The 26,320-nt window shown below is 36.7% G+C and overlaps 1 protein-coding gene and 1 long non-coding RNA gene across 3 annotated transcripts in view; both read right to left on the bottom strand.

Annotated features, from left to right (window-relative positions):
* Positions 1-26,320, bottom strand: part of LOC134663899 (T-box transcription factor TBX20-like) — a 91,617-nt gene that overhangs the window by 21,980 nt on the left and 43,317 nt on the right. For both annotated transcript variants that reach the window (XM_063520440.1, XM_063520439.1), the window contains exon 4: positions 7,449-7,722. In XM_063520440.1, coding sequence (XP_063376510.1) covers positions 7,449-7,722 — 274 coding nt within the window. The remainder of the gene's footprint in view (positions 1-7,448; positions 7,723-26,320) is intronic.
* On the bottom strand, positions 12,383-13,304 carry LOC134663908 (uncharacterized). The gene is made up of 2 exons (XR_010098187.1): positions 12,788-13,304; positions 12,383-12,677 (listed from the first exon to the last, which is right to left on the bottom strand). It is a non-coding gene; the product is annotated as an uncharacterized LOC134663908 (long non-coding RNA).

Genomic DNA, 26,320 nt, shown 5'->3' on the forward strand with positions numbered 1-26,320 from the left:
ACACTCTCCCCCTTTGATATATTCAAATCGTTGCAAAATTAGCTTAGACGGACTCTACCTACCTAATCAATCAATATTTATCGACATTACGTAAAGCAGGCCACTGACGAGCCTTCCAAATGGATGCCGTTACAATGGATTCATCCAAATGGACGGCATCCTAATATTAAACATTGTACGTTTTTGACATTCACGGACCGATTTTGGATTGCAGCCACGCTATTTGGACTGTTGGAAGGCTCGTCAGTGGCCACCTTAACGTATGTCCAAATCTAACCATAGAAACTGCACATATCGGAGACCGCCCATATGCTGGTTCCCTTCAAGTTAACAATAGTCCTGCGCTCAGTAAGCGATGACATGATAACGCCTCTTGTTTTCGATTGCCCTTATTATGATATACCTATAAATACTTAATTCATGAGACTGTGTTAACATTACCATTACCACACAGTACATTAACGGCGTTTTATTGTATTTTAGTTAGCTCATCCATGGATACGAGTAGGACGCTTATCCTTATTTATAACATACGGCTCGATACGGGAAATGAATTAGATCTCTAATAGACCTCAACAAGTTACGATATGGATAATTTAAAGATATTTGTAAGATAGATATGTCAAATTTGACGTTTCCGCGATTCTGGAGGTCCTCTTGAACGATTTCGACAAGTTATGACTAAGATATCCAAGTCACATCTAGTCGATATCTAATGTAAATCTAGTTGATCTCTATATCGTCTCTAGATCTTGTTATTATTTCGTTTCCCGAATACGCGTGATAGGCTTGTAATTACATGTACCCATGATAATTTGTGGTAACTTTGCTCGGTTTAACTTTTTATATTAGAAAAGTGAATTATTTGTGAAAGTTTAAAAACATAAGCAGGTACAAATTTTAGCCTGTTTACTTTTAATTTAAACAGCAACGAGTAATATTGTATAGGTACTCTGAAATAGCAATTACTTATTCCATGTAGTTACAATTATTAATTAAACAAGTAATAAGCAACTAAAACAATAGAAATCAATTGTTCCATCACGACTAGAACGAGAATAAATAGTCTTTTACATAAAAATAATTGTACAATGGCGATAGTCCTATAAACTAATCATTTTAATGAATTAACCTACATAATATTTTCAGTAATCAATATGCAATACTTCTACTGATTGAGTTATAATTACGACTAGTCGACAGTAATTCAAATAGGAAAGGGGAGATAGTGCCCTTCAATCAGAATAAACGATAAATTTGTCAGATAATACAACAAACACTACACTCCTTCGCTTTCGGTATCAATATATCGTTATTGTAATTATACTAATATATGAGTGTGTGGGACAGTGGACACTTGGAGGTGTAGCGCGGGTCGCGAGCTTCCTACCGAGGAGTCATTATCAACGCACAAGAGAGCAAAGGTTCCAATCAACCAGTATTAATAATAAGTATCTCGATGTATGATCAACCTAGGTATCTACACTTAATGATTTGTGTTCCAAAGTAGGTAAAGAAATAAAGGAATTCACAAATACATAGAGCAATAGAAATAGGTGAGTAATAAAGACTACAAACGATTAGGTTATCTTAGTAGGTTATCGAGCATTTGCCGTTAGAATCGTAGCCAAATTGCATTCGAAACTGTTTTCAAGAAATTTAAAGCTCATGTCACACTGGCTACCCGATAACTTGACTCGCATCGCACGTGCTATCACTACCAATGGGAATTAATGGCCGGGCCAGCGGGGGGTCACCTCGACGTATAACTTATTAATTTATATTACACTTACCCATAACATAACCACTGCCTCGAATCACCTGTCTACAATATTTGTTTTAATAACCACCTTATCTCTGACAGAAAACGTTAATTATTAAAAACATGCAACACTCAAAATGATTGTCTAAATACAAGATGAGAGATTAACGTTCATTAAGAGGAACGGTGAGGGTTTTATTGAATTTTATTGGCCTGTAGACTCGAGTCATCAAAATCACTATGCTGTAATAAATTACACGCGAATTGTTAATGAATTGTACTTTGTATAGGTGTATTAGGTATGGACAGGCAAAGCACGGTCAGGAGGCCAGCATCGTAATTATATTAATGGACTCAAAGAAACCAGTAACTGTGACGTCAAGAGCCATGGTAACTTTGCGTGCTCAAAGATCAGATATAAACTGGTTTAGCTCAGATGAAACGAACGATCACATTTTAAACGATCATCATAATCATCATCATACGAATCATATGAATGGTTCAGCGATGTCATTTTAACTGCTTGCCCATGCAGCTTTCGCAAATTGATCGCTCTGACGAACCAGTACAAAAACGCTCTCCAACAATGTACAATATCACGATGAACTGTACGGATATGATGGTCGTTCTTGTCTACGTGACAGCGTGATAAAATCGTGTCCATCACTTTCTATGCCACGGTGTTAAAAAGTGACAGTTATTTTATCACGTGGATAAAGATGGATAAAGCCATCCTACGTCGGCTGGTCGAATAGCCTTAAAACGCGACCAGTTCTCGCTCGCAGCGCGCCGATGAGAATGTAAAGCCAGCAGCGACAACCTCGTTAATGGCATCGGCTTTTGGCTAACGACCGGCATAAAGTTACACCGTTCCTATTAAAAAATAAAAACCATGCGAACATTTTCAGGACATACCAAACAGAAAAATACAATGTGGCAGCTTATGGTGATCGAATTTGGATAATGTGTCGCACATTCTATAATTCACATCGTAAATACGTTTATAATGATGCTTACATTGTGTTAAAATTAATAAAAGCTACTATGCCAATATAGATTTGAACTATTTTCAAGTTCATAACTAATTGGCACGGATCTTAAAATAGAATATTGCGTTATATTCGTTGTCACCAATGTAAACGCGCTCTTGATAAAAGTAAAATTAATAATATAGAGTAAAATTACAGCGATTTGTCACTATAACCCACCACAGACGGTGCCACTACGCTGATAAGTGTTTTATAATTGCTCGTTGAAGTCGTACATTTACTTAACTCAAAGTAAATACTAGGATGGTAGAACATAACGATATAATATCCAGTGTGAAAAATGAAATAAGTGGTTGTGATTACGCGACGTGTGGCTCGCGGCGGTCGTTCCGATTTTATCGGCCTCCTTACCATTAATTATCGTATAATCTATGACTTAAGGAACCTATTTTTGGCTCAACTACAAAAGGAAAAGTAATAATAAAGGCAAACTTATTAAGAATTGAGGGAAAAATAAAAAATAATTAGGTAGGTTTTTATGGAAAAAAAGTACATGTAATATAAACAAAAAAATGAAAATGTGAATTTTGCCAGTAGTTAATTAAAGAGAAAAAAACTTAAAAGATTAAATTAAAAATTGCTGCACAAAGATATGTTATGTTATGTTTAACGGGAGGGCAACTACTGTGAACTGAGTACCTACAGTCTACTCTACAGTTTTAATTTGAACTTTTTTTTTCAGCTTAAACTAGGTCCTAAGTTTTCCAACTAATATGGTCATCAAAAGGGTAACTTTTTTTTAAATTTATGGTTTGCACTTTGCACCTTTTTAATGGAAAATTCGACGGAAAATTGTATAGAATGATTCTGTACTTATTAGGTATAAGTCTCGTGTATCTGCTGTCAGATATCATTAAGTCTGAATCGGCACTTCGGAACTTGACACAGATTTCTTAAGTTTAGTAGTTGGAATGTGTGAACTTCACCCGCATTAGCGACACAAGTACCTACTCGTAGCTGCAGCACAATCGTGTCCGTCATCGCCGCATGTTCGTGCCGCCATCGCCAGTCCCGCATACCGCACAACTCACGAAATATAAAACCTTTTAGCTAACCCTTCATCTGAACCCCAAAGGCAACTTTAGGAAAGAACTACCTAGCTAGAATTTGAAATACTCTGTTTAGTTTTGTTGTGACTTAACTGACATTGACACGAAGTCGAAAGTTGACCCCTCTTTTGGAGTCAATGACGTAGTGCATTGCTTAATACCAAAGTTATTGCGATATTTCAGGTATGTTTCATTTTTGCCATCAAAGTAGTAGCGGCTGGATCACTGAATACCTATGTAGAAAAGATTCACTAGATACGATACCTTACATTTCACAGATCAACAAAATTTGATTACCTACTGCTAAACTAATTATGTATGTTGCCATACAGACATTATTATTGAGGTCGGCATCATGATTCATGACTAACTTAACATAAACTTCGACAAACCAGCAAAGTTTATTTTTGGCAACAAACTTCTAACCTAACGGCACGGTTTAGGTAAACTTGTAAAATTGTAATATGTATGTGAATAATACGCCTCGGAGTATAATGGCTCTACCTCTAAGCTTAACGCATTTGGTTCATCATGGGTACACTATTATTTTCCTCATAACATATCATACGGAACAAAATGATGACATTTATTAACAAGCCGCAGCCTAGGCGAAGACAAGAATATCCGCTTACAACATTATGCATCATTTGACGTAGGTTAGGTACTATACTCTACAAGGCAGTTGTTGAATGGTCATAATCAAGCTGCAATAATTCTAGCACCTGGAGGCTCGTTACCTTCGTGTTATGAGCGAGGCCCGCTATAAGCTCAAATAGGCCCCGGCATTAGCAGGGTTAAGAAATTACAAGGCTTATGAATGCGGCAGTTATTTTAGTATTATTCGAATACAGGTAGTTAAGTCGCGGGCCGATGATTAATTCGTCGGTTTCATGGAGTTTTTGTTCCACAATTAGTACGGCCCGTGCGTGCGGTGACGAGTTGCGTGGCCGATACTACATTGTTACCAATATTAACGAGTGACCCACAAGTATTCCGTGTTTGATAAAATATTGCTAATTAGACTTTTTACGGTTCGGGGCCGAAAGTGTACGAGTGCTCGAATACAAGAAATGGTATGATTTAATATTGATAAAGATCTCGTTAAAAAACCCAGGTGCCAGTTATGTTTGAGTCGTGAACTAAGCCCAGTGGTGATAGTGGTCGCAGAGGACAAAGGGGTAACGAAACTGAACGTCAGAGGCGGGGCGCGATGATGGATGGACGGTGCTCGTCGAAAAACAACACCTAATTGGCTTTCGGGCGACCGACCTAAATAACAGAAAAAATTACGTTTATTACTACAGAACAGGCCGCCTGAAGTGTTAGCACACATGCATTTATTTCCAAGTTTAGAAATCACGTTACAAGATACAAATTCCAATGGCGTGCTCTGCACTATTATATACTTGCATACATAAACAAAACGCACTACCTCTACCTACCTAATTAAATGGCCTAGTTGCCGTTAGGCAACGTGTCATTCCTTAATTCTCAATTTACATATGGCCACTGTTCCACTATGACATTCATTGACAATATAATCAAGCCTAGCAAATAGACCGGCCAGTAAAATATGATACTTCATGTCTAATACAAATTGGTACAACACCTATTTAATTTGTTAAGCTTTAATTCAAGTGTAGTCTTTATGTCATTGAATTAAGATCCGTGTTAGGAATCCTTCTAATTGTAACGGAGTATACGAGAGTCCTTTCAAAAGTGGTTATGGCATTAGTGACATTTGCATCGCCGCAGCACCTGCTACGTCATTCACAAACCATTTTATTCTCAATCGGGAGTATTTGTTTGGTATAACTTGAGCCCTAGCGCCGTTGCAGCCAAGTAATGAGAGACCACGGATAATACTGGTTTAGAGTGAATCGATGCGTCCGCGCAGCTTTGCGAAGCGGTCGCGTAGCCGGCTGTCGCACGACATGTGCGACTCATTTGGAGCACTCATTACACTCTCCAGACGCCCGAGGTGTCCCGTCCTCGGCAATTTTAACCATAATTCTATAAATTGCCACCGCTTAAGTTGAAGAAAGTAGGCCGTGGGACACGAATGTATTGAAAGACACGGTTTTGAAGCGTTATTTTTGTTCATGTGAAAATGTTAAAATTAGCATGTTTACAAAAAGATACCTTTAACATTATTTCGGGTTTATGCTATGTCGGAGCCAAAAATTTAAATTTCAGGTTTTTACGGCACTGGATTTTTATTTCATTTGTCCAAAAAATATAGGTACACGTAGAAGTTTTATTGCTTAACCTCTATCCACCCATACGTCAAACCTTGCCAAGCAAAATGAAATTTTGTTTCGTCAACACAAAGTTCAAATTAGAATAGAACAGGAGACCTTTTTATAGGTGTCTGGGCGGCTAGAAGATAATGAATGAAATATATAATCTATCTAAGTATTTACTTATATACCTATATTTTACTGCTATTTTAATGAAAATTGAATAGAATAGAATGAAATCAATCATTTCTCTAATAGTTCGTAAATGAAATCTGGTCAGATATAAATAGGTACCTACATAATATCCATTTAATTTGAGTCTTATCGCGAATGAGATCACTTCATTGAATTCTGTGGTCAGCGTATAATTACATGTTGACGGATAATTTATAAACATCGCATTGTGTACAAACGATTTAAATAATACGAGTTAATGTTTTAAGCAACACTTCAACTTTACCTTCTCTTCATTTATCATTAAAAAAAAGTACAAAGTTTGACGACATTTCATAACTTGTAAAACCTAAGTATTCATTCTTTTAAATTTTGCTTATTATTTAAGAATTATTAGAGAAAAAGCGCCCGACAACGGACCGGTAAAGTTTTAAACATTCATCAATCAAGTCATAACAAACTTATTTATAATTGGACATTAAAACAAATTAAACTACGAGTAGGTACATATTTTGTGTACTTAATGTGCAATCGTTAAACATAAAGTTACTGTTATCCACACAAAAGACCCTGTGTGAGTATATACACTTTGAATACTAGTCTATGTATAATTATGTAATTGTATTCTTATGTACTTATGTCATCTAGTTATTTCTCACTACATACAATTAAATTGTCAATTACAGTATCTAAAGTATCGTACCTATTGTGTCCCACGATAATCTTAATTAAAATGTCGTCGCGAGAAAAAACATAAGATGAATTGAGTATGCAACGAACACATTTGTCATAAAATAAACCATACAATAGCGCATACACATTCGCGCGTAGCGCATAAATTACATTTTTATATTTTTTATATCAAAAAAGTATAAAAACTTCAAAGTTTTCACTGAAGTCTAATTTTGGCGTAGAACACCTACCTGCATATGGTGAACTTAATCACAGACCAACCCTGTTAGTTAAATTCAGCGCACAGAGAGTGTTCTGGAGTTCCGCGTACTGCAGACTGCTTGATATAGGTACGGAAGAGTTCATCCAATAAATATAACGCAAGAAGAACAAGGCTAATTCGAAATATTTTCAACGAATTACCTGGAATTGAATCTGATTTATTTATTTCTTATCTGATTACTGAGAAAGTTGGCATAAGTATATCACTAGCGTCACATACCTGTCCATTCTTATCCATCTCGTTGTTGGTGAGCTTGACCTTCTCGAAGGAGACGACCTGCTTGCGCAGCTGGTCGCCGGAGAAGGGCGAGTCGGGGTGCGGGTAGAGGCGCGCGGGCGCGGGCGGGTCCGCCTTGCCCGCCACCAGCCACGAGGAGCGGTGGTACGCGTACCGGTACCGCTTGCCGTCCACCGGCACCACGTCCAGCAGCACCGCGTACCGCGCCTCCGCGCGGCAACCCGCGAACGACACGCGCACCGTCGGGAACATACGTCTGGAACAAAATCAGACTAAATATTAGCTTAGTATACTTATATGGTCCAGAAAACAAACACAAATTACCTAATATGATTATATAATATGCACTTGCTAATGTGGTACTTAAGCGATGTCATTAATCCATCACAAACCGCCTACAACTTATCTGCTTTGCCTAAAGGTTGACTGGTAGAGAATGCCTTATGGCATTAAGTTCGCCTTTTGTACAGTGTATTTCCTTATGTGCAATAAAGATTAAATAAATAAATAAATAAACAAGTGACTAGTTAGAACACTATAGCGCCATCCATTTCAACTGTTTTGGCCTAAATTGCTCCACTTTGTGCGTCTTGTATATTTTTATTTATACAAAATAAGTAGGTAGTAGGTGTAACAAAAAATAAACACATTAGAACCTATCTATATTAAATTAACACGTTTAGTGCTAGAAGCAGACCGGTTTATAATCGTTTGGATAAATATGGATAAGTGGAAAGGTGGTATTGGCTGTTTTTATAAATTTCTGACTTCCATCCATTACAAAAGTCACTTAATTGTCTCAGTAATATCCCATGAGGACATTAGACTTGAAGAAAAAACAGTTTATTTTCATTTCTTAAAAGTCAGTATTTAACCTATACTTATATTACCTTACATATTATACTTTGTAATATTTTATTTTGGGGTTTAAAATACAACTGCAATTAAAATTCAAGCCATAATCGTTTAATGGGATGGAATATTAACGTTATTGCGACAAATTATAACGGCATAAAACATAAAAATTTCAACTATAAATTTGTGGGCTCCCAACAAAACGGCCCTCGCGCTAATGACCTCATAAGGACCGACCGAAAACCAAATTAGACATTAAGAATACAAAAAGCCCGAAAGTGCTTTACGAGACCAAAACACATGCTCGCAATAAAAAAAGATAATTAATGCATCTCCACAAAAACTGACCAAGATCCGGGCACGGGCGGTGACTCGTATAATTATAGGGTGAAACGCGAACTAGGAAATCAAACAAATATGATGTATTCGATTTTAATGCACCCTTAAATGGGCTGATGCGCTTCCTGCCCGCGTCTCGATAACATCTCGCCACTGCTTATTTACGAGGAGTTTCGTTAAATTTTTTCATTAAATGTTAAACGGCACATTTGTAATAATCCGAGCCCAAACAAGCGGAGCTTGTCTGATTAGATAACCGTCAAACAATTTGTTCGACGATCGACCGGGCGCTCCGGTTATGTCATGACACATTTCAAAGACTCATCAACGAGCTACGAGTAAGTATAATAATCGGAATTCATTTATTGAATTTCTTAAGTGCGAGCAATAAAATCCAGGAGTGAAAGAAAGAATTATTAGCATCCATAAAACACGGTACGTATGTCATCCCTCTTATAAGAAAGTATGATAATAATAGAAGAGACCTATAAAATTCTCGGAGGCCGCGCGAGGCACGACGTCGATAAAGCAGGCGTATTGAGGTTGTCGCGAGTTAAGCACTAGTCATAAATAAATCGTATTAAGGTGTGTTTTGAATGGTTCCGTATCGGGTCGGGATCTCGGGTTCGACAATAAGTCCGTAAATGTCAACCTCGTTTATGAGTGTGTCGTTAAGCGAGTGTCGCGACGCGCATACCACCCACCGCGCGCCGTGTAATGACACGCATCCATCATGGATAACCATCGATCCACGCAGCTTCCATGCGACACCCACCAGCTCAATGCTCGTTCAAAACTAGCACGTGAGATCACTCGACCTTGCATTTAATTAAACATGATTCTAAGGGTGAGCCATCAAGAGACCAGAGCGAGGTAACGATATAGTTAGGGTTCCGTACCTCAAAAGGAAACCATTCCCCCTTTGACAAAAAACACAAAATAACTCTTTATTACCTATTGATGACAGCAGAGTCGGACATAATTACTTGGTTTTTGATCCGACCCCTACGGGTGTTTAAAGACATTTCAGTCACGTTCCACATTAAAAAAACATTGTTAAACATTGGGTAATATACGGAACCCTTGGAACGCGAGTCCGACTCGCACTTGACCGGTTTTTAGGTATGCACTAGCTCGCTCAACATCATTCACCATTCATCATCCACGCGCCCTTATTCTGGCGAAGTTTTAGCAGGCCAAGTGGCCAAGGGCCTAGTACGCATACTAACTTACTATATAATATTCGCGTTTTCAAATACAATAAGATATAGTTAGTAAAGCGTTTAAATTCCAGCAATTTTGTATTGATGTGAAACATTTCAGTTGACTTCGTAAATGAGGTCACAGAAACCGGACCGGAAATGATTAGGTACTTCCTTGATTTTAATTAAACATTTATCTGACAAGAAATCAGGGGCATTTCACGCCAAGCGGGCAGCGAAAAAAGTGTCAGGTCATAGAATTTGCTGAAATTTGGAATAATTATACTACTCGATATTCTAAAAATACGCATTCTTTTATTTTATTTTTATTTGGCACCGTTTCCGGTTTGGAAGCATTTAAAAAATGGACGAAAATTGAGGAGAGCATTTTACAAAAGCTGATGCAGCTATTATTTAATAAACTGAAAAATAAGTTTAATATTGGTTTGTATACAATTTTAATTGCTTTATCTTGCAGTTATAACAATTTTGATATTTTTTAATTTTTTCATACAAAAAACCGGAAATGAAAATTTCAAGTCAAATTTATATAAAGTTCGGTATTTTTGAAAATTTTTATTTTTGCCTCAAAATGTAGCTTATAGTCCATCAAAAATACGTGGAAAGTTTGAGAGTGGGATCTGCATTAGTTTCGGAGATACATGAACTAAAGTGCAAACGTGCCGGTCTGAGCGTCGTACTGGCGATTCCTTAGTTACCCAGTCAAATAAAGGTTTTGACCCTGGAATGACAAATAATAAGCTGGAAACTCGTATAACTACACCTTCGTTTCGGCGGTCTTTAAATTACGATAAAAGTCATAGAAAACCTCGTGTTCGCGCCGGAGTTTATTCAAGGTCAAAGGTCACAAAAATTGCTTTATCACGAAGATCAAGGTTTCTATAGCTCCAATGATGTTTACATATAAATGAAGATTGTAGAGCATATAATTTGTGTCAAGTCATGTTTCGGAAATTTTTTCCGATCCTCAACCGTTTTGTAGGAATTGTCGGATAATTCGGATATAGACGGCGCAAAACGCGTAGCGGTCAGCCATACGCTCCGTAATGCAAGTTCACCGTGAATTCCGGTTAATAATAACTTCTATGAAGTTATTTATTTCATAAGATGCTATTTACGGATCATACGCTGATTTTAGAACAAAAGTTGCCTCTTCTGTGGACAATAGTTAACAGCTTTTGTGCATTTATGCAATCATTTTATGAAATAAGCTAATACGTAAAAGAAGTACCCCTTCATTAGGATGGTATCGTCTTGGGTCGTCCGATTCGCTTTTCGTCAAGTTCTAAAATTAGTCCTATTCTGCTTTCGTCACTCATTCTACATTCGTTACAATCGTCGGTGGCTTTCAATGTAGAATGAGTGATGAAAGCACAATAGGACTAATTTAAGAACTTGACGAAAAACGAATGGGACGACCCAAGATGATACCATTAGGATTAATTAGAAAATTAGGGTTTGTTGCCTCTAGTGTCCGCAGAAAAGAGGTAAAGTTGAAGTACAAATAATACAAGTAAACATTTCCACAATATTTTATTTAACTGGCGATGGAAATATGTATCTTTTCGATCTGTCTTCAACATTTGCAAACGTTGACTATTTGTTGGTTTTACATTGAGTTAAAATTTGGCATATTTATGAAAAACCAATGACAATGCAATATTTTTAATGACATTACTACATAGGTGAAAACAAAGTCGCTTCCCGTTGTTTGTCCCTGTGTATTTTAAATAGCCAGAGTGATTCAAGAGGACGGTTTATGTATAATTTTATTAACCCGTGCGAAGCTGGTCGTTTTTAATGTATAAATAAGAATATATAATGACATCAGCCCATCATCATGGCCATAAAATATATTCGCAGAATTGAGCAGTAACTGAAAAAAAAGTATAGTCCGCGATAAAAGCTTCATCAAAATCAAATCAAATCACACAAGCTGTTAACTATTGTCCACAGAAGAGACAACTTTTGTTCTAAAATCAGCGTATGATCCGTAAATAGCATCTTATGAAATAAATAACTTTATAGAAGTTATAGTTTGACGACCGGTCTGGCCTAGTGGGTAGTGACCCTGCCTTTGAGGACGGTTTATGTATAATTTTATTAACCCGTGCGAAGCTGGTCGTTTTTAATGTATAAATAAGAATATATAATGACATCAGCCCATCATCATGGCCATAAAATATATTCGCAGAATTGAGCAGTAACTGAAAAAAAAGTATAGTCCGCGATAAAAGCTTCATCAAAATCAAATCAAATCACACAAGCTGTTAACTATTGTCCACAGAAGAGACAACTTTTGTTCTAAAATCAGCGTATGATCCGTAAATAGCATCTTATGAAATAAATAACTTTATAGAAGTTATAGTTTGACGACCGGTCTGGCCTAGTGGGTAGTGACCCTGCCTTCGCAGGCAGGGTCACTACCCACTAGGCCGATGAGCCTATGGTCCTGGGTTCGAATCCCAGTAAGGGCATTTATTTGTATGATGATACAGATATTTGTTCCTGAGTCATGGGTGTTTTCTATGTATTTAAGTATCTGTATATTATATATATCGTTGTCTGAGTACCCACAACACAAGCCTTCTTGAGCTTACTGTGGGACTTAGTCAATCTGTGTAAGAATGTCCTATAATATTTATTTATTTATTATTAACCGGAATTCACGGTGAACTTGCATTACGGAGCGTATGGCTGACCGCTACGCGTTTTGCGCCGTCTATATCCAAATTATCCGACAATTCCTACAAAACGGTTGAGGATCGGGAAAAATGCCCTGAACATGATCTGTCTCAAATTGTATGCTCTACAATCTTCATTTATATGTAAACATCGTTGGAGGTATAGAAACCTTGATATTTGTGATAAAGCAATTTTTGTGACCTTTGACCTTGAATAAACTCCGGCGCGAACACGAGGTTTTCTATGACTTTTATCGTAATTTAAAGACCGCCGACACGAATGTGTGGTTATACGAGTTTCCAGCTTATTATTTGTCATTCCAGGGTCAAAACCTTTATTTGACTGGGTAACTAAGGAATCGCCAGTACGACGCTCAGACCGGCACGTTTGCACTTTAGTTCATGTATCTCCGAAACTAATGCAGATCCCACTCTCAAACTTTCCACGTATTTTTGATGGACTATAAGCTACATTTTGAGGCAAAAATAAAAAATTTCAAAAATACCGAACTTTATATAAATTTGACTTGAAATTTTCATTTCCGGTTTTTTGTATGAAAAAATTAAAAAATATCAAAATTGTTATAACTGCAAGATAAAGCAATTAAAATTGTATACAAACCAATATTAAACTTATTTTTCAGTTTATTAAATAATAGCTGCATCAGCTTTTGTAAAATGCTCTCCTCAATTTTCGTCCATTTTTTAAATGCTTCCAAACCGGAAACGGTGCCAAATAAAAATAAAATAAAAGAATGCGTATTTTAGAATATCGAGTAGTATAATTATTCCAAATTTCAGCAAATTCTATGACCCGACACTTTTTTCGCTGCCCGCTTGGCGTGAAATGCCCCATCATTGAAAGCACGAACAGCAAGTCTGTATTTAAAACAGCCGATGACGGCAAATTTTCAAAAGAATTACTTTGACCATTAATTTCAATGAGCAATTAAAGTCAATGCTGGTGGAACAAAGGTAACAATTGCGATATTAAAGTGGCATTTCACGAGTAATAAAGCTGGCAGTGCCGTCGGTCGGTGGCGTATTTACATAATTCATTAATAAACGTCGGTCCGCGATGCCCTCGGATAAGCTTAACAAATACCGAATATCTACAGTGGAGTCGACAGAACACAGTTGTGCGAACTTTGAAATATTATTCACCGTTATTTTACAAACGCGATAGCGAGCAGGGTGTGGACGCCTTGGGAACATTTAGAGCTTGCGAGTGATGAAATACCACGCCAGAGACTACGTCAAAATATGGCTTATTAAAAATGATTAACGGTACGGTAGCCTAGAATGCAGACAAATAAATAGTACAGACAGACATCTTCATACAAAGTTGCGCTTGCGCTCTCAACTTCGGTATTATTTAGTGTGCTCAGCAAGGAGTACCTAGATTATGTCGTTGTAATACATGAGCAAAGGTCACAAACGAAAAAGAGTAACATAAGTAACTTTGTATAAAAACTACTATAGTTTCTATTAGGTATTTAACTTGTCTGCCGACCCGCAGAAATATGTAAAGAAAAATGATCGTTGAAGTCTTTTATACGACCCACTTTATCCAATGATACCTTGCGGTTAGAAACGCATACACGACGCTTCCTTTTACTTTCGTATTTTACGTATAAAATTATATAAATTGGTTTGAAGTGTCCCCTCGGAGGCAAGGTCAGAGTAGCTGTTTGTATTGCAATTATTTATTTACGTATAGGCTTGCGGCAGACCGCAGTTTGCGACAGTAGCAGCAGAGGACGGTAATTTAAGGGAATGATTACCTATGGACAACCGCTTCCGGAGCGAGGCGCGAAACTTGTCTTCGTCTTCCGCACAAGCATTATTACATTTATTACGTACGGTTGACATATATAGGCAATTGATATATCGATTTCAATTCAATTCGAAATGCATCCACTAAATATGTATCTATCACATTTTTAAACAAAAGTTCGCTCGATAGAAAATCAAATCGAAATTTTTACAGTCACAACTTCCCTGCTCGTCTCGTACTACCTGAATTTGAGAATCATTGTTGATTTTATGATTTTTTAACTATGTACTTACTTATAAGTTATATACGGGTACCTATATACCTACATGTATGTGAAACGTAGATCTTGATGGTTTGAATACTTTGAATTTATGTTTTAACTTTTCATGTTCTAAATTGACTCGGGTTTATCTAATACTTTTTGCATCTATATTTGTAATGATGTATTTTTTCATTGTAGATAAATTCTTGAACTCAATGTGTGCATAACATAACAGACGCGCAGCAATTTTATAGATCGTAAAATCGTGGTAATAAAATATGTATAAACAGCTTGCGCATATCATTCCGTTTTATGGATTATTTCATACTTGTTGCACCTCATTTGTCATAATAATAAATAACTAAGTACCTATATACATACATACATTCAAACATAATTTACATTATTAATATTAAACGTAACCTTTACAAATATTTAAAATCATTGGAGTACATATAACTTGAATCAACTGTTTGTTAGGTTCCATTTATTTGTGGAATAATTGAAGTGTACATTAATAAAGTAGGTTTTTGCGGGCCGTTGATGCGTTTCCGGCCGTGGGTTTCCATTGGCTAAGCAAGCCGCGGTCAAGCCGAGTTTCTGATGGACCAGTGTATCGTGATTTCGAGATACGTAACAACTACCGGTAACCGGTACGGTACCGGTATCTGTTCAAAGCGCGCATTTATTATGGTATTCTTGGATCTTCTCGCCCATGCTCGCTAAGCGATGGAAATGACCTCTGCATTGCGTGCGCGCCGCTACGACGTCATTATGTATCGTAGTGTTAAAATATGCCGCGTTTTTGTTACAATTACTGTACTCGAACCGACCCCGTTTAGCAAGCATATTAATTGGCTTCCGATAATTAATAAAAAACTAATTTGCGAGGACAAATTCAAGGAATAGAATACTGCTTAATATGGGTATTCAGCTTTCTAGTTAGGGAAAAAATGTTTTATGGCATTATCAATCAGCCTATAATTGCCAGTGTTTAGCACGCAGTATGTCGATACAGGCGTGGTACATAAACATGGTTCTACTGAACCATGCGATCATGCTTCTGACTATAAATATATCTAACTGATTAGTGAAGGATGTCTAACTCCTATTTGTGTTTTTTAATGTAAAATACAGTGAAACCTGGATAAGTGGGATCTCAAGGGACGAGCAAATTTGTCTCACTTAAAGAGGTTTTCCACTTACCCAGGCTCCCAGTTAACCAGGTACAAATAAATTTCTGTCTCATTTACAGAGGGTCCCATTAATAGAGGTGAGAATAGAGGATATATCTCAGTTATAGAGGTGGTTAATAAGGTATTTTGTAATTATCATTAAATGTTTAGGTAAAATAAACCTTGTCCCTAAATATTTTTTAAGTCTATTTAAATATTTCTTTGAATTTATTTTGAATGATTTTTCCAAAGGATAGATTATTTCACTTAAATTTGATACGGACGGAAGACGCAATGAGTCTTAGAAATTAATTAAATGAAAATTTGATTAATCTTGTTACTTATCAAGATTTCAGCTTTCGTTTCGATAGTTTTAGCTACATAAAGTAACTAAATGAAACTTGAAGTCGTTTAGACACAATTAAGCAAATGCGAGATTTGTGGATAGACTAAGAGTTAGGAAGAATACGGAAATAGATCAATAAAGTCCAAGTTAGAGAGGTCATAGATTTACGTTATCTCAGATACAGAGGTAATTCATATAAAATTAAAAAAAAAACAATTAGGAAAATGTAATCTTATAAATATAGTATCAGTAAAAGAGGTAAAATACACTCTCTGTCTCAATTATAGAGGTAAATGTGACTATAAAATCACAACAACTAATCCCAGTTATAGGGGTTCGTTTTATCTCACTAACAGAGGTAATTCAGTGCTAAAGTGTCGGGACCGCACCATGAGTCCCAGCTATAGAGGTTTCTCACTTATCCAGGTTTCACTGTATATTTGAAATAAGTATGTCTACCTACTAAAAAAGATATGCAAACTAAAACTAAATATTATCAATTTATGGTGATAGGTATTCAATACATATATGTAGTGGGTACCTAAGTACTCTCTAACTTATATTATACCAATCAATGTTTTAATTTTTTTCAAGCGCTGTTGTGTAGTTAGGGCGGTAGGTTAATTAGGCACTAAAAAAGGATTAATGTATGCGGACTTTCGGTTTAAAATATAAATAAACAGTTTTTCATAAGGTAATAAAACCACATAACTAATAAAACTGTTAGCGGATACTTCAAGAACACCCACAATTCTGACACATCAACCGCAAGCACAATAAAAATATATCCGTGACCGTTCGTGCCAAAATATTTAACACCTTAGAGCTGGCAAAAAACCGATTCGTCACAAAGGGACTGATAGATGGACCACCTACACGAATTACGAATAGACGAGACCCGCGGACATTACCTCACAGAGACACCTACAATGTACATAAATAAGAACAAATACTAATAGTAACCGAGTAAAATAGAAAAAAAATATACAAGGGTAAATTCATAATTGATCAATTTGATCATTTTGAGCTTGGTGTTAATCCTTATAAGTACCCACCTGATACCTAGGTATCTAAGGAAATAGGTAGTAGATTGTGTTAGATTTTATAGATAAAGCAGTAATAAAAACAAGCATAACCTGCAGTTTATGCACATAGGTAGATAAACTCAGTGCATTCATTTTTAATTACTATAATTATCCGTGACCTTCTAATATTCCTATTTATGGATAATTTTACAACGTTGTCTAAACCGGGCGCTATCATTATTTTATTGCCGCAGTTGCCGTACACAACTATATACATATAGTCATTAGCATATTTATATGTTTAATGACTATACTTAAAGGTGTTAAGTTGCGAATTTCAACCGGTTAGTTAAAGGTATAGCTAACTGGAGCATCTGAATAAGTATTGCAGTGAAAAAGCCATTTCTAGCATATGAGATGTTTCTCAGATTAAACTGACTAAAGGCCCTGTGTTTTCTTTTCAATTTACTCATTTTTTGAAGACCACATTTGCGAAAAACCTGTATTTTTTGATGGATATTTTAAAACATTATTTGTAAATTTAAAACCCTCGATAGCCTACAGATCCTTAAATCCGCCACTGGCTAACTAGAAACCAAATGAAAAATGCATACTTATTTAAGTATGCATATCATGTTGTGAACCTGGGGGCCTAGCCAAGATGATAATCGTTTGCAGAAAACGAATAAACGCTATCATTTCTACGGGTACATTATCAACGTTTATCTTAGCGTTTCGCTTTCTGCAAACTATTGTCATCTTGCCAGACTCTCTGTTCTGAACGATGTAGCAATACATTATTACCTCTTCTTTTGGAATCAATTCGTAGGTATATTTTACTGTGTATAATCAACAACTAAAGCTGTTTTAAGCTAATTAATTAATAAGATTGTTCAGCTAGTAGGATTCATCCACGCAACGACGCGACGCATCCTATCCGGCATTCGCACATTAGTGTCGCGTGCGCCGCGTCAGCTGTCACTCACGCGTCACGTTACGTCGGCACGCGGCGGCTCGTCCCAAACAAATATCCAGTTACACTCGCGTGAAGTAGATGAAACAATCTTCCGCTGTGCAATTACTTAGTCTGCTTTAATTTTCGCAAGGTACAACTGGTTATTTGAATAGGATTCTGCTGATCAGACGGCGAATGCCAAAGTAACGATCGTTTTATTCACGGCAATAACACTGCCTAGATACGAATATAGTCGCACCAAACAAAGTCTGCAGCGGATTTGATAGCCCACGCAGTGTAAGTGTTATGTATACGTCATAATTTCATATAAGTTTGACGTTTAAAATGACACTTGCACTGCGTGGGCTATCAAAATCGCTGCAGATTTTTTACGGTCTGACTATATCGTTCTAGGCTCTCGGGATAAGCCAAGTACAAATTATGTATATCACCTCAACATATTTATTTATAAAAAAACGCGTTTACGCGTCAATCCAGTAAAGTTCTACGTAAACAACCAGCAAAGCCTCTTAAAACTGGACCCCAGCGCGTCCAAGCATGAGCCACGCAAACTGTCATCTGTCAGACCGCCATTTTAATTCCTTTGTAAATTATACAAATTGACACTTGACGTGTTTTGTCGTCTCCGGGGTAATCGTGCGAAATGGAACTCCTCATTTTATTACTTTTGTCAAGTCGAGGAGGGTCTCGTTTCGAGCCATCTTGTCATTCAATCTCGTTGTATATTTTCATTTTGTTAGCTACCGAGACGTTGGTAGTCTGATTTGTTGAGGTGTCGAGCGCGTTGATTTATTTCCAAGTTTATAAGTACGTATTAATTTAAATCGTAAATATACGGAGCCTTCATCAGCGAAATTTCAATTTTACGATGTCGTTATACATGAAAAATAATGGAGACATAAATATTATGAAAAGTGACGTTTAGTTAACGACCTCAACGCAATGTGCGTAAAGTAGCCGCGCCGCAGGGCGCCGCGCCGCACGCGGGAAAACGCTTTGCTAATTAAAAATGTTCCTTCTTTGTTTTGGATTTATTTTGGGTTACGTTGACTGGTGCTTAATTTACACCAGTCAACGCTAAGTGCAAACAATATTGCTGTAACACTCATTCATACCAATAAATCGTATCTAATATTTCAATTTAACTAACTTAGAAATGAGAACATTGATGATATTAGACTGGCAGATCAAACATTTTTATTTAAAGGTCTGAACTATTTAACAATTTATACTACAAATGACGTTTCAAAAGTTGTGTTTTGAAACCAGTCTGATTCACACCCACAGCTTTTATTCTCCCATTTCTAGGGACTGGCAACTATTGCTATGAGACCAGAATGCTGCATTGACTGGATATGGACTATAGACTGGACATGGGTTCGGGATATATTCCTCGATAGAGAGGAATGTATCCCGAACCCATGTTGATTTACTATTAACATTACACATTGCCTGCTTATTATGTATTACCTAATTTGTGCTAAGAAGTTAGGCTAATTCCCGTTCCTTGGTAATTAAAAGTTATAATTGACCTTTTCTACGCTTAATACAATTTTGATCAAATTCAATACCAACCGACGTAAATCAGGATTAGGCGCTAATAATTAACGAGATTTATAGAAGGTAATTATTACCTGCAACTCTTATCTTACGCATTAGCATTAGAGTACAGTACATTTTCTTTATAGTAATACAAAAATCAGCTATATGCAAATAAAACTACTTGTTTGAGAACATATAATCGTTGCCACCTTTAGACCCTATAGTGTATGATAGTAAAGTTTGGCAAGTGACTAAGGGAAGGTAGTCGGAAATGATTTAAGGGTGCACATTAAAGTTTTATGACGCGGCCGGTTGGCGTTATTTTGTTTTATTATCGCCCCCCGAATAAAACCGCTTGTGCATCGAAAATGCACTTTTGGAGATCGAAGATAAATCAAGCAAACACACCGCGAAGCAATTTGACCCCTTGCGTAGTAGCAAATTTGCAATTATATTAGTGCAATATAAGTTATTATTTCTTTTTAGACAGGTAGAGATAAAAGAGCACAAGTGTGTAGTGTAACATCACGTTTTTGTATGTAACATGACTATTAAATAAATAAATATGAATCGTGGCAATAAACATTGTAAGAGCGTTTTCACATTGTGCGATCGGTTATCGGATGTCGGATACTACCTACCATAAGGAAAAAAGGGTTTTTTTTATATTAATTTGTTGTTTTAATGTTTATTCTTTAAAGGATACCCTTAAACCAAAAATAGAAGGACTTGATGCCATATTAGGGCACTCTCTAGCAGCTGCTTTTCTTCAAAGATCTTATCTTATTGTTGTTCTTAAAGGAAAATCCGACATCCGACCCAACTAACAATTTGAGGCAAAAAGGTATCGAATATCGATATCGGATCGGGCAATGTGAAATGAAAACGGTCTTAATATAAGAAGTAACGTAGGATGGTTGATAGCCGACAATAAAGACAAGTTACACATTGATTAATGATTGTTTCAGCTCTATTAAGTATGTTAGTACAATCATTGTCTTATCGATGAACATCGTTTTTTTATATATTTCTCTCCTGTACAATTACACAGATCGCGTGTTCGTTTAGATGGTTAAGGCCTGTAATTTCACTAAGCACAAAAATTGCACACAACTTTGTTGTGGAAAGGAGAAACGCAATAACAACTTAAGATCCATGAACATAGTTATTTCCTATTCGTTTCGCCACAGCGGTGTGAGTAAGTACGCTTGGTTTTTCTGCACTGAAAAAAAATCTGATCTATCGAGCACACATTAAAGTGATTTCATTAGATTAACTGCTATATACAATATCAACTAATGTACGTAGGTACGTACGTAACGTACGAACAGTAAACTTTACTGCTTGGTTCGATAGGCTCATATGGAACTGTTTAAAGCATTAAACATTAATGCAATTTCAATTATTTTAATCGATTTTTTTCTCAGTGTGGCATTGGACGTCTGTCCGTAACGAACTCTATAATGTTAATTAGTATCAAGAAGCAATTATAAAACGGTTAGCATTAACAAGCGACTCCTAATGATTATCGCCGGAATCTGAAGATGACGAGTTTTATGACGCTTCCGGTCCGCCGTAAACTTAACTGCGGCTATTGTCAGAACGCATTCGCCCTCGTAAATCTACGGGCAAGCACATATTTGATGGTGTGACTTAAATACAAACGATCTGATAAAAAAAACACATCGTTAAATGGCTAGTTGGTATTGTACTCGCCACTAATTTTGATGGGTAAGGCAGCTCAGGGTTCTATTAATCAATTAATTCTTAAGGAATTAACCTGATTGCAATATGTTACATATTCAAATTGGGTGCTTTCAAGCCCAATTCTACGTAGGTATAATACAAGTTTCCGTACGACGACATTTGATCGCAAAATTGGCGGCATTTTAGTAATACACAGGCTTACTACTAAACTCGCATCGTTGACCATAAAATATAATAAATTTAATTTCTACAGAGATTAGTTGTATCGAGAATGTTTGAAGCCCGCGGGTGTTGATGGGCGGGCGGTAGGATTATCACCGCCCGCCCAATTGTCGCCTGTCGACGTCACGCAACCGACGACTGATCGATAGCGACTTCTACAGCCATCCACTACACCCCGATAAATAGGTATACATACATTTGACGCTGTACACCCTGCACCCTGCTGCAAAAATGCATGGAAACTTAATGAATGAATTCCGTTCATAAATGGAACTTTGCAGCTCGCTATGCCTACATGTCGTTGCAGAGAAGTGGTTGTTATTGTTACATGATATACTCTGAAAATAGCGGGTCTGTACGGTTACCATCAGTTTGTCACTGATATAAACGCCGTCGAGAACGTAATTTACTTTTCTCAAACATGCAATGAAATATTGATGTTATGTTCCTTATAATAGGCTGCGAAGTATGACGTTTCAGGTGCGGCTAGGACAAAAGGTCGTTAATGGAATTTCATACACATCTTGCAGGCCTAGGCCGGCAAAGTCCTCTTTTTTTATTTTCATTTCATAGATATTTGTGACACAGCATCGTGGCATTCATCCATTAAAAAAAACTAGAGGCAGTATTTGCTTTATGGTTCGTAATGACACTCTGCCACTACGCCTATAAAAAAAAAACAAAAAACAATGTTTGCTATAATTTGCAGTTTTATTTGTATAAAATCAACATGAACTTAATAAATAATACATTCTATAATTTTAAATTATAAATTTAACTACACAAATAAAAACATTTAAAATATTTCATCAAAACGTTCGCGGTAAAAAGGTCTACTCAAACACGCGTAGTTATATTTTTTAAATTATTATGGAGGTAAAGTTGAAAAATATTCATTCTGTTTTATTGGATTTATGGTGCGTTGTTGATTTTTTGACTTTAATATGAGTTTATTTTGAGTTCCGACGAAATAATGAAATCAATATTAATTGTAATCGTAGGTGTTGGAATTGGCAGCGTAAGCAGAATTGATTTTAAATAACTTGCTGCCTCTGCCGCCAAGTCAAAGACGAAGTATGTATATGGTTGCTTATGGCAATTTTATTATTTGAGAAACTAAGAAAAATGGCTTACAGTTTATTAGAAACAGTTTTGTGGCATATTTTAAATGAATGTAACTACAAATTCGTCAACACTGTGGAAATTATACTTATTTACTCCATGGATAAAGCAACGATGTATGTGAAACATGATATCAACATGAAAGACTATGTAAACTTATGTGACGAAAACGACAGTCAGACGGATACAAGGCGAAAAAATCAAAGATACATGAAAACATACGGGTAGTAAAAATACACGACTCGTGTAAAACATACGCGTGATTATGATATAGGTACGTGTTGGTTATATTTTGGGTGTAGTTTACTTTTAGTTTTTCCTATAAATAAAACTTGGGTTTCGTGGATTTTTTATTTTATTTATTTCATTGCATGTTTGAGAAAAGCACTATACATACCTCGGCGGGAAATGGGGTTGCCCGCGCTCAGACCTATCCGTATATATGTCTTCGGCCGGCAACCCCTTTCGTCCCGGCCTCTGTAGTAATGTACTATTCTATACATCCCGTTTGCACTAATATGCGAGTGCGAGCGAGATGTATAGAAAGTAAATTACGTTCTCGACGGCGTTTATGTCAGTGACAAACTGATGGTAACCGTACTGGAATATAAAGTGACAGGTGATCACAGATATATAGAAAAAAATGTTGACATATTAGAAAACATACGTATTATTTAAATACGGTCGTAACTCCGCTCTCCTCTGGCAAATGCTAACAAAAAGTTTACGATTACGACTACAAGAGCAAAGCTATCAAGCAACGCAAGCATTTTTAATTCATATTTTATTTATCGCCATTTGTTCAGCGTATCGAAAACACGCTCAAACGATTCGTTAACCGGAAAAGCACATAAACAACAATGTGGGAAGATTATAAAATAATCTCTGTTTTTACACGCGATATAAAACTGTAGTGATTGTCGATCGCCCGATACATCATGCACAGATATACAATTAAACCATTTCTCATGCTTATGATGTATTCGCGTGACACGGCGTGTACATGCAGATATTCCTGGTTCGTGCATGAGTCTGGGCAATTTCTAGTTTCTACATCAATTACGTAGGTGATGCGGCAGTGCGTGGCGGGCGGCCGAGACCCGGTGTCGCCGCTAGGGATAGGCCAGCTTGTACTTACCTACTGTGCACTAGGCAAATGCCAAACAGCCACGCATACTTTTCACCTCAATACCTATATAACTGTGAAAATATTCTTCTTTTTATAATTTTGCTAGTAACATTCCGTATGCTATGGCACAAGTATTTTATACTAATGATACTGCTATGGTATGCAGGGTAACGTTATAAACTAAAAAATTATGAAAAAAAAAACGCGTTTAACTGGTTTGCAAGACCGAAGATGATGCTATAAGTATTCCGCGAACAAAGTTTTAAGCGGAACACTTATTAGTAATTAGCCATGTTTTCGCGTTTTATTTTTAATGAGGACTACGTTTGTATGGATAGGCGATATCGGACGGGTCCTCCACTTTCGTCTAATAAGGTTTTTCTTTGAATTTGTCCTCACAAATATAGTACTTATAATTTCCGTGTGAATATTAAAAAAAAATAGGTGTAAAAATTAAAAATTACTCTTTCGTTAGCCCCCTACGACGAGTATGAGTATTATTAATTACGAGCATCAAACGAAGATATAGAGATCAGTATTTAAGAATTATAGAAAGAAAAAAATATCGCAAATATGTGAAACATCAAAAAAAAAATAGCGCGAATACCTTAGCCACCGGAAAACTTAGTCACCAAGGAACACTGATAAAATATTCCCGCGAATGTACACAGGTAATCGCGCTGTCCGCAGCGATTATCGCGCGACTAACATCCGTCCGTCACGCCGTCGTCCGTACGTGATAGGTCTCCCCGCGCGTCTATAATTATCGCAATATCGCTGAATTACTGCATACAAATAAAACGTTAGTATACAACTAAACATTAGCACTTAATACCTGACATGTTCAAGTTGATAAAACAAATTATACCTCGTATCAAATATAAAAACATTAAAACGATTAGATAGGTCATGCGGATAAATAGCTTTGAAATTAACTAAGAAAATATGTATCAGACACAACAGCCTTGCGACGCGAACGTGAAAGTCCCCTAACTATCCTTATTTGCCACGATATTATTTCTAGGATTTGGAAATTACGAGACTATTCGCTAAAAACATTACTATTTTTTTTGTTTATGTGCCTAAAGATAAAACAAGACAACATTGAAGTTTTAAAACAAACCGTAGGCTTAGAAATGGGCAATATTATTGTGTCATTAGGTACCCGGTGTTCATTACAACTGGCAACATCTCGGAGGAGATTACCCGTCGTAATTAACTGTTTTACACGCTCCTAATGGCTTCATTTCGCTAATGACCGTCTCATCTCGTCCTTTTGGTATCTGCAGAGACCGCCTACCCTGCGCGAGTTAATTTATTCTATATTCTACACTTTGATAAAAATTTACAAAATGGAGGATTTATAAATTTTAATAAATGCTGACCATCCTTTCTCTACTTTCTTAGGATGATAAAAAATGTTTAAAAAGTTGTTACAGCCATAACTAAAAACTCTCTTGGTTCAAATATGGTACCTACTAATTTGCAGCTTCTGAGCGGTTAAGAATGGCATATTTACCCATCAATTTTGCCTAACATTTGGTTTATGGAAAGTCCATTATCAGCAATTTATTTCAATTACCCGTTCAATTTAAGATTTTCGTTAACAAGCTGTTCCTATTATCTAGTAACTTATCGACCCCTATTTAGGTGTAAGTATAGCGATATATTTGCACCATCGCATATTTCATTAATCCACATAATGAATTGCGATCCAATAAAGATTACATTTGTGTCGAATGCGCGGTAAAAAGCACGCCGGGGCTGTCGGCGGGCCTGCAATTATCGCATCAGCGTAACATAATGGCGTAGGAGATATCGTGCACAATTATTACTGCATTAGCGCAGTCGGTCCGTTGCTACCCGGGTAGTGATGGCAAGTTACCCGGAATATTCCCAGGAATAGCCGACTCGAAAGCTCGTTTTGAATTTCAAACTGTATATAGGTAGATGGACGATCTGGTGAAGATCTTAGGGAACCGTGCTCGAAGGCTAAGTACACGGACTGTCGTTATAGAGCTCCTTGATAAAAATGCTTTATTGTACGGTCAGCCAAGAAAGTGGTCTACCACTTTTCGACATCAATCAGATGATAGAGTCGAAAAGTGGTAAACCATCACTTTCTTGGCTGACTGTACACTGGATGTATTTTAGGGTGCACAATATGATGACAAGTTTGTGTCGAGTGCACGGTAAAAGCACTCTGGTGTCGCCGGTATAGGTATACTATCGGCGCGACTATATTATTGGAAAAGGACAAGTTGTATTACTTCAACTTTTCCTTCTACAACATGTAGCTTACATGTTGTTTATTTATATTTATTTTAAGCATCTTTATACATTGTAGGTACATATCGTTATCACATATTGCATTGTTTCAGTAATATAAGTGGGAATGACGTATGCCTATCCCATCACTATAGCCTTTCCGCGAGCTACATTCACAAAATGCTCCTGTACCTTATTACAG

This window comes from Cydia fagiglandana, chromosome 4, assembly GCF_963556715.1.
Source record: "Cydia fagiglandana chromosome 4, ilCydFagi1.1, whole genome shotgun sequence".
Classification (NCBI taxonomy): domain Eukaryota; kingdom Metazoa; phylum Arthropoda; class Insecta; order Lepidoptera; family Tortricidae; genus Cydia; species Cydia fagiglandana.